The sequence below is a fragment of the Dendrobates tinctorius genome, unplaced genomic scaffold, assembly GCF_039654945.1.
Source record: "Dendrobates tinctorius isolate UK_male_01 unplaced genomic scaffold, ASM3965494v1 ptg000162l, whole genome shotgun sequence".
Taxonomy (NCBI): domain Eukaryota; kingdom Metazoa; phylum Chordata; class Amphibia; order Anura; family Dendrobatidae; genus Dendrobates; species Dendrobates tinctorius.
In genome coordinates this window covers 22543804-22558072 of record NW_027361829.1, presented here as the reverse complement: position 1 = coordinate 22558072, position 14269 = coordinate 22543804, and the positions used below count along the sequence as shown (strand labels likewise).

At 46.7% G+C, this 14269-nt stretch overlaps 1 protein-coding gene across 3 annotated transcripts in view; it reads left to right on the top strand.

Annotated features, from left to right (window-relative positions):
• Positions 1-14269, top strand: part of GOLGA4 (golgin A4) — a 245424-nt gene that overhangs the window by 87956 nt on the left and 143199 nt on the right. For all 3 annotated transcript variants that reach the window (XM_073549893.1, XM_073549892.1, XM_073549891.1), the window contains one exon: positions 4038-4094. In XM_073549893.1, the coding sequence (XP_073405994.1) occupies positions 4038-4094 (57 nt within the window). The remainder of the gene's footprint in view (positions 1-4037; positions 4095-14269) is intronic.

Genomic DNA, 14269 nt, shown 5'->3' with positions numbered 1-14269 from the left:
CAGGATTCGAACGTAGCAGCTCCTGTGCACCAGTTGGCAGTTCTTCCCCCTGAGCTATTCAGCTCGGTGGATAGTTCCATGCTTATTCAAATACTTGAACCTATGTTGTTGCTGATGGCTCCTGCTTATTCCTTCAAACGGTACTGCTGCTACTGGTAAACGACCCCTGGCTTCCTTGATTACGATTCTTCCTTATTCCTTCAAACTAGATTGCTGTTCCTGTGTATTGACTCCTTGTCTATTCCAGACTACGCTACTTGAATGTCAGGATTCGAACCTAGCAGCTCCTGTGCACCAGTTGGCAGCTCTTCCCCCTGAGCTATTCAGCTCGGTGGATAAGTTCCATGCTTATTCAAATACTTGAACCTATGTTTTTGCTGATGGCTCCTGCTTATTCCTTCAAACGGTACTTCTGCTACTGGTAAACGACCCCTGGCTTCCTTGACTACGATTCTTGCTTATTCCTTCAAACTACATTGCTGTTCCTGTGTATCGACTCCTTGTCTATTCCAGACTAAGCTGCTTGCCTGGTGCTGCCCCTAGTGGTTGCAATATCACTACTCCAACCAGGTCAGTCCGTAACAGAGAAGGGATTCAGAGAGTGATTGTGGATCAAGGTGTTTATAAGATTTCTGCGAGGGTGTGCAAGTTTATGGAGTGGAGATTATGCACCTGGAGAGGAAAGGGAAGAGAATGTAAGTAGGTTGTGGTCAGAAAGAGGGAGAGGTGAGTTGGAGAGATTAGGGCAGAGTCCAGTGAAAATGAGGTCCAGTCTGTGGCCATCTTTGTGAGTTACTGCAGAAGACCATTGAGCGATGCTGAAGAAGGAAGTGAGAGATAGAAGCTGAGAGGAAAGTAGCCAGGTGTGAAGTGGTGAAAGAAGCTGGTGGATAACCCTTGGGGTGATAAATGACTGCCAGTTAGAGGGGGAGTAGATGCTCACAGAGTGCACTTCAAAAGAGGGGAGGGTAATGGAGGGTGGCAGTGGAATTGGGATAAAGGAATAGTTGTCTGACAGGACAAAACCAACTCCTCTTCCATACTTGCTGCTGGAGGGGGGGGGGGGGTCTGAGAAAGATGTAATATACTATAAGAAAGTGCAGCTGGAGAGGATGTGTCAGAGGGGGTGAGCCAGTTTCTGTGATGCCAAGGAAGGTAAATTTGTTAGTAATGAAAAGATCATATATGCGGGAAAGTTTGTTGTAGACCGAGTGAGCGTTCCATAGAGCTCCTGTTAGTGGGACTGGGGAAGTGGTGGCTGGGCTGATGGGTTGGGTATAAGGTTAGAAGGGTTACGGAAAGTTGTGATCGATATTGGATAAGAGGTAGAAGTGACTGATGGGATGTGGTGAGGCGGACCAGAATTTGGAGAGATATCATATCAAATGTCTTGCTGTTGAGAAATCATCTTTTGTCGCTTTATGTAAATGACCTCTTCCAGGATGTTTTCTGGAAAATAACTCTGCCTCCAGAGCTTGATTTACATGAAGGGGGGAGTTACCAGTGTGATATATGATGACCGCCCCTGCTCTCCTGATCTCACTGCAGAGCTGTGTGTGATTTATATCTGACACATCTGCAGGTTCCTCTCAGCTTCCACCTCACAGGCAGACAGTGATGCAATACAGCAGAGCTTAGAGAGAAGCAAAAAATGTGTTTGCAAGAAAAGATTAATTTCTCCTCTTCTGTGTTGGTTACATGTCTCACACTGGTAAGGCTGAGTTCACACGTGGCGTTTTTTTCGCGTTTCCGCGGCGGTTTTAACCGCGCGATTTTGCCACGAAAACGCGAAAAATAAGCATCCCATGCATTCCTATGGGATTCCACAATGCTGTGCTAATGCTGCGGTTTTTACTGCGGCGGAATCGCTTTGCGGTAAAAACCGCAGCATGCTCATTAATTTGCGGAATCGCGGCGATCCCGCACCCATAGGAATGCATTGTTCCGCTGACTTCCCGCATGTGGCTGTGCCCACCATGCGGAAAGTAAGCAGAACAATTGCGGATGGTACCCACAGTCCGGAGGAGAGGAGACTGTCTTCCGGGCTGTGGGTACCATATCCCTGTAAAAAATAGAATTTAAAAATAAAAAATATTGTTATTCTCACCCTCCGACGTCCCGCGCAGACTTCCCACCTCTCTCCACGATCTCGTTCCCAGTAATCCTTTGCGAAAATGCCCGTGATGGCGTCCGTTCTCGCGGGATCGCGAAGTCTCGCGGTCATTCGCGCGACGTCATCGCGAATTACCGCGAGACTTCGCGATCCCGCGAGAACGGACGTCATCGCGGGCATTTTCGCAAAGGATTACTGGGAACGGATGCGCGGGACGTCGGAGGGTAAGAATAACACCATTTTTTATTTTTTTTTTTTATATTCTATCTTTTACTACTGATGCTGCATAGGCGGCCTCAGTAGTAAAAAGTTGGTCACACTTGTCAAACACTGTGTTTGACGAGTGTGACCAACCTGTCAATCAGTTCTCCAAGCGATGCTACAGATCGCTTGGAAAACGCTAGCATTTTGCAAGCTATTCATGCTTGGAAAATGCTAGTTTTTCCTCGGGAAAATTGTGGGAATTTAAAATGCGATTTTCCCGCGGACTGGAATTCCGGAATTCTCGCGGTAATTTCCGCGAGAGTTCCGGTACGTGTGCACTTAGCCTTACTCTCCTTCATGTAAAACAAGCTCTGGAGGCAGAGTGATCTTCCAAGCACCATCTTCCCCTGAGCCTGGAAGAGGTTATTTTTACATAAAGTAATAAAAGATGATTTCTCAACACCACGCCATGTAATATAGGGCAAACAGGGATTACTTTTTCATCAGTCTATAACCTGTACCCCCATGTTAATAGTTTAGATAGATCCAGCCTTGTTTCCATCTGAAAAGGGTATGGTTTTTGGCCTCAATTTTTCCATGAAGACTACTTCTGGCCAGATGTCTCCAAGCAGTAGATAAATGTAGCAGGGGTGCCACTTGTTGCTACCAGTTATGAGCTAATGGCACTGCTGGACATCTTCAAATTTCAAATGAAAATAGGCATGGTGTGACTTGATCTGCTGCACTAAGCTTCCTTGGCCAATTACAGCATCTATAGTTTGTTCATGTCATCTTAGTACTTCTTCAGAAGAGCTTGAAACCCCACCTGCTTCGCCTGGGAGAGACCTTGCGTGATGGTTCAGTATAACTATCTTGTTTCTCTTTTGCTGTGCTCATTATTGTCATGGTGACATGAAACTTTTCCACAACCTCTCCTTTGTAGCAGAGTTTGGATGTTCTTTGCCCAGTTCTAAGTCTTCCACACACCTGTTTCAGTTAATGGCTGTGTTTCAACCTACGTTTGAAAATAGTGATAATTATCACTTGTTATAACTGGTTATCATACACCTAACTATAAAGCTCTGTGCCCATGATGAGTTTTGGTGAGTTTTTGACACTGTATTTTCGCTGTGTTGGAAACCTAGTACAGTTTCAGCATAGTGGACGAGATTTATAGAAATCTTGTGTCCTCTGTACTTCTTTCTTTTTTTCTTTGACTAAACGTAAACTGACCTGCATAGATTGTTTCAAATCTGCAACGTGACAATTTCTCTTGTGGGTACGCTGAGATTCACGTGCAGATTTTTGCCATAAAATTGACATACCAATGAGACAAAAACTGCAACATCAAAAACACATTAAAAATCATGTAAAAAATGTAGTGGAAAAATAAACACAAGTAGCCTAATTTACATAATAGGTGCAGAAAATCAAACCTCATAAAGGGAACGTAACCTTATCATGCAAAATTCCTGACTTTGTGCAAATGTACCAAGGGGAATCTATTCTGTTTTGAAGGCAACGAGTGGTCACACCAAACAGACCAAAACATTTCTATTTTTTTAAAGCAATTTTACTTTGCTGATTTTTGCTGCACCTGCCTGAAAGTTCTGCCTCACTACTGTATATGGCCTGATTAAGGCCTGAAAGTCTCAGCCTAAGAATAGACTATATCTGATTCCTTTCCATTAATAACCTTTTTTTTTCTAACTCCTCTTAGTCAATTTTGAGTCAGAGCCAGGATAAAGCTTTAAGGAGAATTGGAGAACTGCGTGAGGTAAGTCTTGATACTTGATCTTCTATTAAATATAGCTTCACAAGGCGTACAGATATTGCTTAAATTAAAATCTCATTCAGACTTCAGTTTTTTTTTTCCGATCATTTTTAATCTGTGTCCTGGATCCCATTGTCATAAACTCTTGTTCCTTTGCTCCTTGTTACCATTTACCATTAGTGTAAAAGAAGAAAAAATTATTTTCCAAGTATTTTTTTTTTTAAGACATTTAAAATTGGATAGTATTTGGATATCACTTGAATCGTGTCAATGCATGCTATCCATTTTGTTTTACGTACACTAGAATTCACAAGCGTCATCCATAAATTGCCTCAAACAGAGCCATTCAGATTTTGTCTGTCCCTACTTCCAACCTCTGACCCTGACAGAAAAAAAAAAACACATGCTAACCTGGTTGTTGACTTTAAACAGATATGTGAATGGGGCTTAGCATTTTCATAGTTTTTAAGATTTAAGGTAGACTTAAGTCCATCAAGTTCAAATAATAAACTAACAGCTTGATCCAGAGGATCCAGAGGAAGGCAAAAGCCCCATTAAGAAGATGTTTATTGGTCCATGTTAGGGGAAAAATTTCCGACTCCACATACAGCAATCAGATTAGATTCCTGAATTAACGCCTTCATGACCCAGCCTATTTCTCCTTCCCCCATGACGGCACCACGGAGAGAGGGGATCTGCCCCACGGGGACAGGAAACCTACCGATAAAAAGGCAGTACCTCTCTCCCGCATCAGTTGGTTTCCTGTCCCCACAAGGGAACCTGCAGACTTACTGGATGCCGGGGCCGACCAGTCTGGTGGATGGCAGCGGGAGCCCCCTGTCCCGGCTGAGGCGGTTACCCGAGGCGCCACTGCTGGGGTCAGCGGGCCTCCAGGGTGTGCGGGGGGGGGGGGGGGTAGAGACGTCTGCAGGAAGATCCGTCCTCCCTCTGGATGGCGTCCTTTTATGGCGGCCGGAAGCGGCCCTGGACAGGTACCGGGGCGGGAGTGTGCCAGCGGGTGCAGGTATCCCCACGCGCCCCGGCAGCCAGGGGAGACGCTGCCGCCGCGCAGGACACCGTTGGCGGGGGTGCTCGCGCAGGGCGGAAGAGGCCGTCAGGCCGGGGAACGCCGCCGCCTGCGCAAGGCACCTCTGGGAATGCCTGCAGTAGTGCGCACGTGCGGGGTGGCGACACTCATGCGCCTGAGGGCAGGAGGAGGCGCTGCCGCCGTCCGCGCAATGCACCTCTGGGATTGCCGGCGGTGGTGCGCACGCGCGGGGTGGCGACACTCGCGCCTGAGGGCAGGAGGAGGCGCTGCCGTCCGCGCAGTGCACCACTGGGAGCGACGGTGGTGCCCGGGGGGGCGGGGCGTCGCAAACCAGGGCGCGCATACAAAAATTTTTTTTTTCCCTTTTGAAGCTCGCCCTCTCGTGGCTTAAAAGCGCACAGAGGCCATAGCGCGGTCTGCCACCTGGAGCCATGAGTACGGAGCCAGAAGAGCAGCAGCTGCTGGACATGTCTTCAGACGCAGGACACCAGCAGCAACCACGGAAGTGACCTCAGCAGCACCAGAAGAAGGAAACGAAGGAGCAGTCACAACGACACGGCAGCAGTAGCCGTTCTGAGTCCCGACGCAGCAAGGAGTCCGGGGGGGCAGGAGCCCCAAAGGACCAGCCGTGTACAGATCTGGGGCCCACGTCTGATTCGGTATCCTTCTTCAGGCTGGCGGGTAAGTGGACTACTTGAACATATATGCTGTATTTAGGGCCTGTCCTCCTTCTCTCATAGGGGAAGAAGTGCACACAGAAGTCCAACCACAAGATTTGTCCACTTTGTAAGGAGGAATCCCCACGACATGGGAAAAAAGACTCTGCCAGTCCTGCATTGAGCATACAATATGCAAGGAATCCTCAGAGTTCGCTGATGACCTTAGAGCCTTAATTGCCCACCAGGTAGAGAACACCGTCAGAACCCTTCAGGGTAAAAGCAAAAAGCATAAGAAACCCAAAAGGAAGGAGGCCTAGTCAGATCCTAGCGAGAGGGAGAGCGGATCTTCATCAGACACAGCCCGTCGTCCGACTCCTCGTCGTCTGGGGAGGAAGGCTGCAGTTGCTTCCCTATAGAAGGGACGGATAGCTTAATAAAAGCTATCAGAACCACTATGGGCCTAGTAGACGCCAGGCCTAAGGACCATCCAGGATGTCATGTTTAGCGGATTGGAGCAGAAGAAAAGGACGTCGTTTCCCATGAATGATAAAATCCAGGCGCTCATACAGAGGGAATGGAAAAGGCCAGAGAAAAAGGGCCTCCTAGCACCAAAAAGAAAATACCCCTTTGAGGAGCCATGGTGTTCGTTTTGGGACAAGGCACCAAAAGTGGATGTAGCCATAGTGAAGGCCTTGAAAAAATTCTCTCTGCCGTTCGAGGACATGGGGACGTTGAAAGACCCGATGGATAAGAAAGCGGATACATTCCTAAAAGGAGCCTGGGAGGCAGCTGGAGGTGGATTAAAACCCTCTATAGCTGCCACTTGCACAGCCAGAGCCTTGATGGTGTGGCTGGAATAGCTGGATGACCAACTAAGGCAGGGTTTCCCAACTCCAGTCCTCAAGGCACACCAACAGATCATGTTTTCAGGATTTCCTTAGTATTGCTCAGGTGATAATTGCTTCACCTGTGCAATACAAAGGAAATCCTGAAAACATGATCTGTTGGTGTGCCTTGAGGACTGGAGTTGGGAAACCCTGAACTAAGGAACACAACGCCAAGGGGAGCAATCCTGGACTCCGTCCCGCTAATGAGAGTAGCAGAAATAAACAAGGAGAAAGCGCCTCCTGAGCGCGAAACGTACGTCGAAGGTTTGTTCCACGGCTGGGGGTAACTGTGCACCACCTGGTAAGCTTTTTCCATATGACTGTCGCTGATATATGATGTAACTTATGATGAATGTTATGGATTCTGCTTGCCGTCATTAGCCCTGTTGCCTGATTACACATCGGCTGGTTGCCCTCAGGATATTTTGTCCAGCCTATATGGCGATTATTTGGCATTTGTAACAGCCCTTGTGTCAGCATATTTTACAAACTATCCTGGCTAATGTTATATACAGGTGCAGTCTTTTTTTTTTTTTTTTTTCTTCACCCCCACCTGCCTTATTAATATTGGTGTCTATTTGTCATCTGCAACTTTGCTGGTTATTTATATATATTGTCTGTGCTCGCATTTAATAAAGGATTTTGATATTTTTATACTACTTGGATTCATTTGCTCCCTTTTTTCTCCTAAATTTGTAATGAGAGGAGCAGCGGCATTTCTAGCGGACGCATCCGCGGACTCAATCAGGTTGACAGCCAGAGCAGCCTCATTCTCAAACGCAGCACGAAGGGCTCTATGGCTCAAGTGCTGGACTGGAGACCTGTAAACAAAAACAAAGTTGTGCTCCATCCCCTGTGAAGGGGAATTCCTTTTCGGACCTGCACTGGATGATATACTCGAGAAAGCGGGGGATAAAAATAAATCTTTCCCTAACCCATCCAATTTCCCCTTCAAATGCTTTCGTAGCAGGAAATTTATCCAGAGGAAGCTGCCTAAAAACTCCCAGGACAAGTGCGAAGATAGAAGAGGCAAAGGGAAGGGGTTCATGTTCGGGAAACAGGCTGACAAGAAGCAACCCCAATGAAGGTGTCTCCCAGGTAGGGGGAAGATTGAGCCTCCTCTTCCCGGCCTGGGAAAAGATATCAGACAGTTCCTGGATACTAAGCATTATAGAAACAGGTCTCAAATTAAAATTCTACACCTTACCCAAACCCTCTTTCATAGTGACCCCACAGAGGCAGTCGACAGAAGAGCAAGTTGCAGTACAACAGGAGATTCAGGCCCTGGTGGAGAAAGCAGTGTTACAGGAAGTTCCCCACCAAGAAAAAGGAGAAGGCTTCTATTCCCCTATCTTCTTGCGGAAGAAACCAGATGGGACGTTCAGGACGATAGTAAACCTGAAAAGGTTAAACAAATGTCTAGTGATTCCTCCATTCAAAAAGGAGACAATAAAATCCGCGGTAAAGATATTGTTTCCAGCTTGTTACATGGCAGTACTCGACTTAAAAGACGCGTACTATCACGTCCCTATACACACGGACTACCGCCGGTTTCTCAGAATAGCAGTCGCAATAGGGGGAGAAATAAAGCATTACCAATTCAAAGCCCTCCCATTCGGGCTGGCCATCGCCCCAAGAGTATTCACGAAAATCATATCGGAGGTTATGGCACATTTGAGAGAACAGGACGCCCTAATAGTCCCATACTTGGACGACTTCTTAGTAGTGGGCAACTCCCCGAGCCAGCTGAACCAGACTAATGAATCTTTGTCCAACCTAGGTTGGTTGCTGAACCTACCGAAATCTCGGCTAATTCCGAGCCAGGTGCAAGAATATTGGGCATAACCATAGACTCCATCAGGCAGGAGTGCCGCCTCCCCGAAGGGAAATGGCTACACATAGAGCAGCTAGCAACAGGGGCAATAACACGGACACTAATGACACTCAGGAAGGCCATGTCCTTGCTCGGCTCAATGACTGCATGCCTACCAGCGGTCCAGTGGGCCCAAGCTCATACAAGAGATCTCCAGTGGGAGATAATAGAGGCAGAAATTTCTCTTCACAGGAATTTAGAAGGGCAGTTAAACATCTCACCCATAACAGCTCGCTCTTTACAGTGGTGGACGGAACCATCCAACCTAGCCAGGGGGTTCCTTGGGTAATACCGGTCTCTCAGATCCTTACTACAGAAGCAAGCCCCAGGGGGTGGAGGGCTCACTGGGACAACCAAGTAGCACAAGGAGCCTGGACAGAAAACGAAAAGACAGCCTCCTCGAATATGAAGGAGCTATTAGCGGTGAAGCGCGCCCTCCTGTTTTTTCTAAAACCCCTCAGAGGCCACCACGTAAGAGTATTCTCCGACAACAGCACAGTAGTCGCTTACTTAAATCATCAGGGGGGCACGAGATTCCGTACCCTTATGGACGTGACAAAATCAATTTTCCACTTGGGAACCTAGGCTCACTAACGGCATTACACATAAAAGGGTCAGACAACGTGATGGCGGACTTTTTAAGTCGCACACAGCTGAGACAGGGCGAATGGGAACTGAACCAGAAAGTTTTCAATCAGATCACACAACTATTGGGAAAACCCAACATAGACCTATTCACCAACAAAACAAATTGGAAAGTGAAAACATTCTGCTCCATAGACCCATCCGGGGACCCATTAGCTCTGGATGCCCTTATGATCCCCTGGCACTTTCCCCTTGCATATGCGTTCCCACCAATAGCCTTAATTCCGTCAGTTCTGAGGAAGATTCGGGAGGGCAAAGCGAGGGTAATACTAATAGCCTCCTTTTGGCCGATGAGGACCTGGTTCTCGTGGCTGAGGAGAATGTCCATCTCCGATCCGTGGGTCCTCCCGGATATCCCGAACTTATTCTCCCAGGGCCCAGTATTGCACCCTCAGGCGGAGAACCTAGACATGATTGCCTGGATTTTGAAAGGGCTCTATTAATCAACAGAGGCTTTTCCCAAAATTTAGTATCCACGCTACTGCGAAGCAGGACGCCGATAACCACCAAAATGTACGGGAGGGTCTGGAGAAAGTTCCTTTCAGTATCAAAGGCTAGCCCGAAGGGGAAGGTACCCATATCTAACATCTTGGAGTTCCTACAAAGGGGTTTAGAGCAAGGCCTAGCTACCAGAACACTTCAAGTGGCAGCCCTGGGGGCCCTATACAACTGTGACTTGGCGGGGAATCGTTGGGTGTCCAGGTTCATTAAGGCGGTCGGTAGATCCAGGCCCGCGTCTTCCCTAAACACCCCTCCCTCGGATCTAAACTTAGTACTCTCAGCCCTGACCAAGCCTCCCTTTGAGCTTTGCAAAAAGCACCGCTGAAATTAATCTCTCTCAAGACCTCCCTCCTGGTAGCCCTCACATCGGCCCGTAGAATTAGCGACATCCAGGCTCTGTCCGCCTTTCCTCCATTCACACAGATTCTGGATAACAGGGTGGTACTTAGAACAGACCCTGCCTATCTGCCGAAGGTAGCGTCCCGTTTCCACCGAACTCAGGAAATCTCCCTCCCCTCCGTTTGCCCCAATCCCAAAAACAAGGGAGAAGAGACCTTGCACACATTAGATGTCAGGAGATGCCTAGTGGAATACTTAGCAGCAACCAGGGAGTGTAGGAAGGATAGGGCTCTTTTTGTCTGCTTCCAGGGACCAAAGAAAGGGAGAAAGGCATCAAAGAGCAAGCTGGCGAGGTGGGTAAGGGACGCCATCACCTTGTCGTACTTGTCAGAAGGCGTGGACATCCCAGGCAGAATAACGGCCCATTCCACAAGAGCGGTGTCAATTTCCTGGGCGCAGAGAGCAGGCGTCTCCATTGAGCAGATATGTAGAGCCGCTACTTGGTCCTCTCCTTCAACTTTCTTTAACCACTATCGGCTGGACCTAGCCACCTCCTCAGATCTAACCTTTGGTAGAAGGTTGCTGGAGGCAGTGGTCCCCCCCTAATAGGTAGTCTCTGCAATTCTCTCCATGGTGCCGTCATGGGGGGAGGAGAAAATCGTAGTTGCTTACCGATAACTGTTTTTCTCCGATCCCATGACGGCACCCGTATATTCCCACCCTACACGCGTGGGGTGTGCACTTGTTGTAAATACAGTTTAGCTGGAAAGTCACGTGGTGTCTCCTCTACGCAGTTGAGTAATTATAGAAATTCCTTTTTCTTAAAGTGTTGTATTAGTATTAGGCTTAAGTACTATTAATGCTCTGTAAAACAACTGATGCGGGAGAGAGGTACCACCTTTTTATCGGTAGGCTTCCTGTCCCCGTGGGGCAGATCCCCTCTCTCTGTGGTGCCGTCATGGGATTGGAGAAATACCGTTATCGGTAAGTAACTACGATTTTTGACCTTAATGACCTCGCCATTTTTTGCAATTTTGACCAGTGTTCCTTTATGAGGTAATAACTCAGGAACGCTTCAACGGATCCTAGAGATTGAGATTTTTTCGTGACATATTTGGCTTCATGTTAGTGATAAATTTAGGTCGATAATTTTTGCGTTTGTGAAAAAAACGGATATTTGGCGAAAATTTTGAAAATTTCGCAATTTTCAAATTTTGAATTTTTATTCTGCTAAACCAGAGTTATGTGACTCAAAATAGTTAATCAATAACATTTTCCACATGTCTACTTTACATAAGCACAATTTTGGAAACAAATTTTTTTTTTTGTTAGGAAGTTATAAGGCTATGTGCACACAGTGTGGATCCTCCCGCGGATTTTTCTGCGCGGATTTTACTTAATCCGCAGGTTTTATTGCGGTTTTACAGCGGTTTTCCACTACGGTTTTCCACCTGCGGATTTGTAGAATGGAGCTGGTGGAAAACTGCAGCAAAACCGCACAAAAGAAGTCACATGCTGCTTTTTTTTTTTTCCCGCACAAAAACCGTACGAAAAAAACGCACAGCGTTTTTTTCTTACATAGGCTTTAATGGTACTGTACATCACCTGCAGTTCTGCTGCAGATCCGCAGCGGCAAATCCGCTGAGGATCCGCAGCAGAATCCGCACCGTGTGCACAGGGCCTAAGGGTTAAAAGTTGACCAGCTATTTCTCATTTTTACAACAAAATTTACAAAACCATTTTTTTAGGGACCACCTCACATTTGAAGTCACTTTGAGGGGTCTATATGCAGAAAATACCCAAAAGTGACACCATTCTAAAAACTGCACCCCTCAAGCTACTCAAAACCACATTCAAGAAATTTATTAACCATTCAGGTGCTTCACAGGAACTAAAGCAACGTGGAAGGAAAAAATGGCATCAATTTTTTCATTTTCACATGGGCAACAGGATAAAATGGATCCTAAAGTTTGTTGGGCAATTTCTCCTGAGTACACCGATACCTCATATGTGGTCATAAACCACTGTTTGGGCACACGGCAGGGCTCAGAAGGGAAGGTGCGCCTTTTGTCTTTTTTAATGGAAAATATGCTGGAATACTTAGCGGTTGCCATGTCACGTTTGGAGAGTCTGTGTGCCTAAAAATTGGAGCTTCCCCACAAGTGACCCCATTTTGGAAACTAGACCCTCCAAGGAACTTATCTAGATGCATAGTGAGCACTTTGAACCCCCAGGTGCTTGACAAATTGATCTGTAAAAAAAAAAAAAAAGTACTTTTTTTTTTTTTCACAAAAACTTTCTTTAAGCCTCAGTTTTTTCATTTTTACTTGGGCAACAGGATAAAATGGATCCTAAAATTTGTTGGTCAATTTCTCCTGAGTACACCGATACCTCATATGTGATCATAAACCATTGTTTGGGCGCACGGCAGGGCCCGGAAGGGAAGGAGCGCCATTTGACTTTTTGAATGGAAAATTAGCTCCAATCGTTAGCGGACACCATGTCACGTTTGGAGAGACCTTGTGTGTCTAAACATTGGAGCTTCCCCACAAGTGACCCCATTTTGGAAACTAGACCCCCTCAAGGAGCTTATCTAGGTGTGGGGTAAACACTTTGAACCCCCAAGTGCTTCACAGAAGTTTGTAACGCAGAGCAGTGAAAATCAAAAAATCATTTTTTTTCTTCAAAAATTATTTTTTAGCCCGCTATTTTTTATTTTCACAAGGCTAAAAGGAGAAATTGGACCACAAAAGTTGTTGTGCAATTTTTCCTGAGTACGCTGATACCCCATATGTGGGGGTAAACCACTGTTTGGGCACATGTATTGTATTGGTTAGTACTTTGGCCAAACTAGATTAAGCCCCACTCATCTTGTGGTATGAGTTTTTTTGTATGTTAGCTGTTTTGATATTAGTGTTAGGACTCACGAATGAGGAGCCGTGACGTGGCTTGCAGGCTTAATCTATTTTGGCCAAAGTACTAACCAATACCTCATTTAATGTACTCATTGTATGCATTAATTTTTTGCACTTATATCAGTTTTTGCAGGATGCAGCCGGGCCTCTTTCTGTTGGCTTGGTCTATTGGGGCGTCTGTCACTGAGTGTTGCATACTATAGTGCTGGAGCAGCCCGCCTGATAATACTATGGGCGTCATTAATAGGTTGCAAGCCAGACACTTTGCATCACACTTATATATGTGTGACTGGCGTCCTATGCAAGCCTTATCTACGTGCATTCTTTCTACTAGGCAGGCAACCCCTCCATGGTCTGGTAGGTGTGGGGTGGTTGTTTTTATCATTAGTTTGCACCTGTGCTGCCCCTTGCCTTTATTAGTGGAGGCCTGCTGCATCCTGCTATATGTGCATTTGTCATCGGACAGGGTTTTGGGAAGGCCATATCTTGTGGTATGAGTTTTTTTGAATTTTTTTCTATGCCAACTCTAACCCTAACCACACGTCTAACCCTAATCTTAACCCTAATTCCAACCCTAACCCTAATGGAAAAATATTTTCTTTATTTTATTATTTGTGCCTACCTATGGGGGTGATAAAGGGGGTTTATTTTCTTTATTTTTTATTTTGATCACTGAGAGTTTCACAGTGATCAAAATGAATGAATGAATCTGCAGCGCGACGGGCGCACTGCGCATGCGCCCGCCATTTTCCAAGATGACGGCACCCATTATCCGGGACGGCGGGACACCCGGACGGCCAGAGGGACATAGGAGGTACCGGGGGGGGGGATCGGAAGGGGAGCAGATGTTAACAGTGGCAGCAGATCCCCCCCCCCCCCCCCACACGACTGACGGGGGTCAGTCGGATCTCAGTCTCCAGCCAAGGCCGATGCTATAGCAGCATCGGCCATGGCTGGATTGTGATATTTCACCAATTTTCACAGGTCGGGAAGGGGTTAAAGTCCCATCAATGAAAGTAGTGCCCATAATCTATGATACTTTGGACGTGTAGAGCAGTGAATTCATCTTCTTTAATAGCAGGCACACTGTTAGCCCCAGCTGCAGGCTTCCTGCAGAGGCTCAGTGATCACGTGTGCCCGCCATTATAAAAAATGAATATTCACTGCTCTCCACTCCCATGGGCGTAGGGAGCAGTGAATATTCATTCTCTTTAGTGGTGGCCACACTTGATCTCCCAGACGCTGCAGGAAGCAGTTGGCAGCGGCTAACACTGCCCGCTATTAAAGAAAATGAATATTCACTGCTCCCCA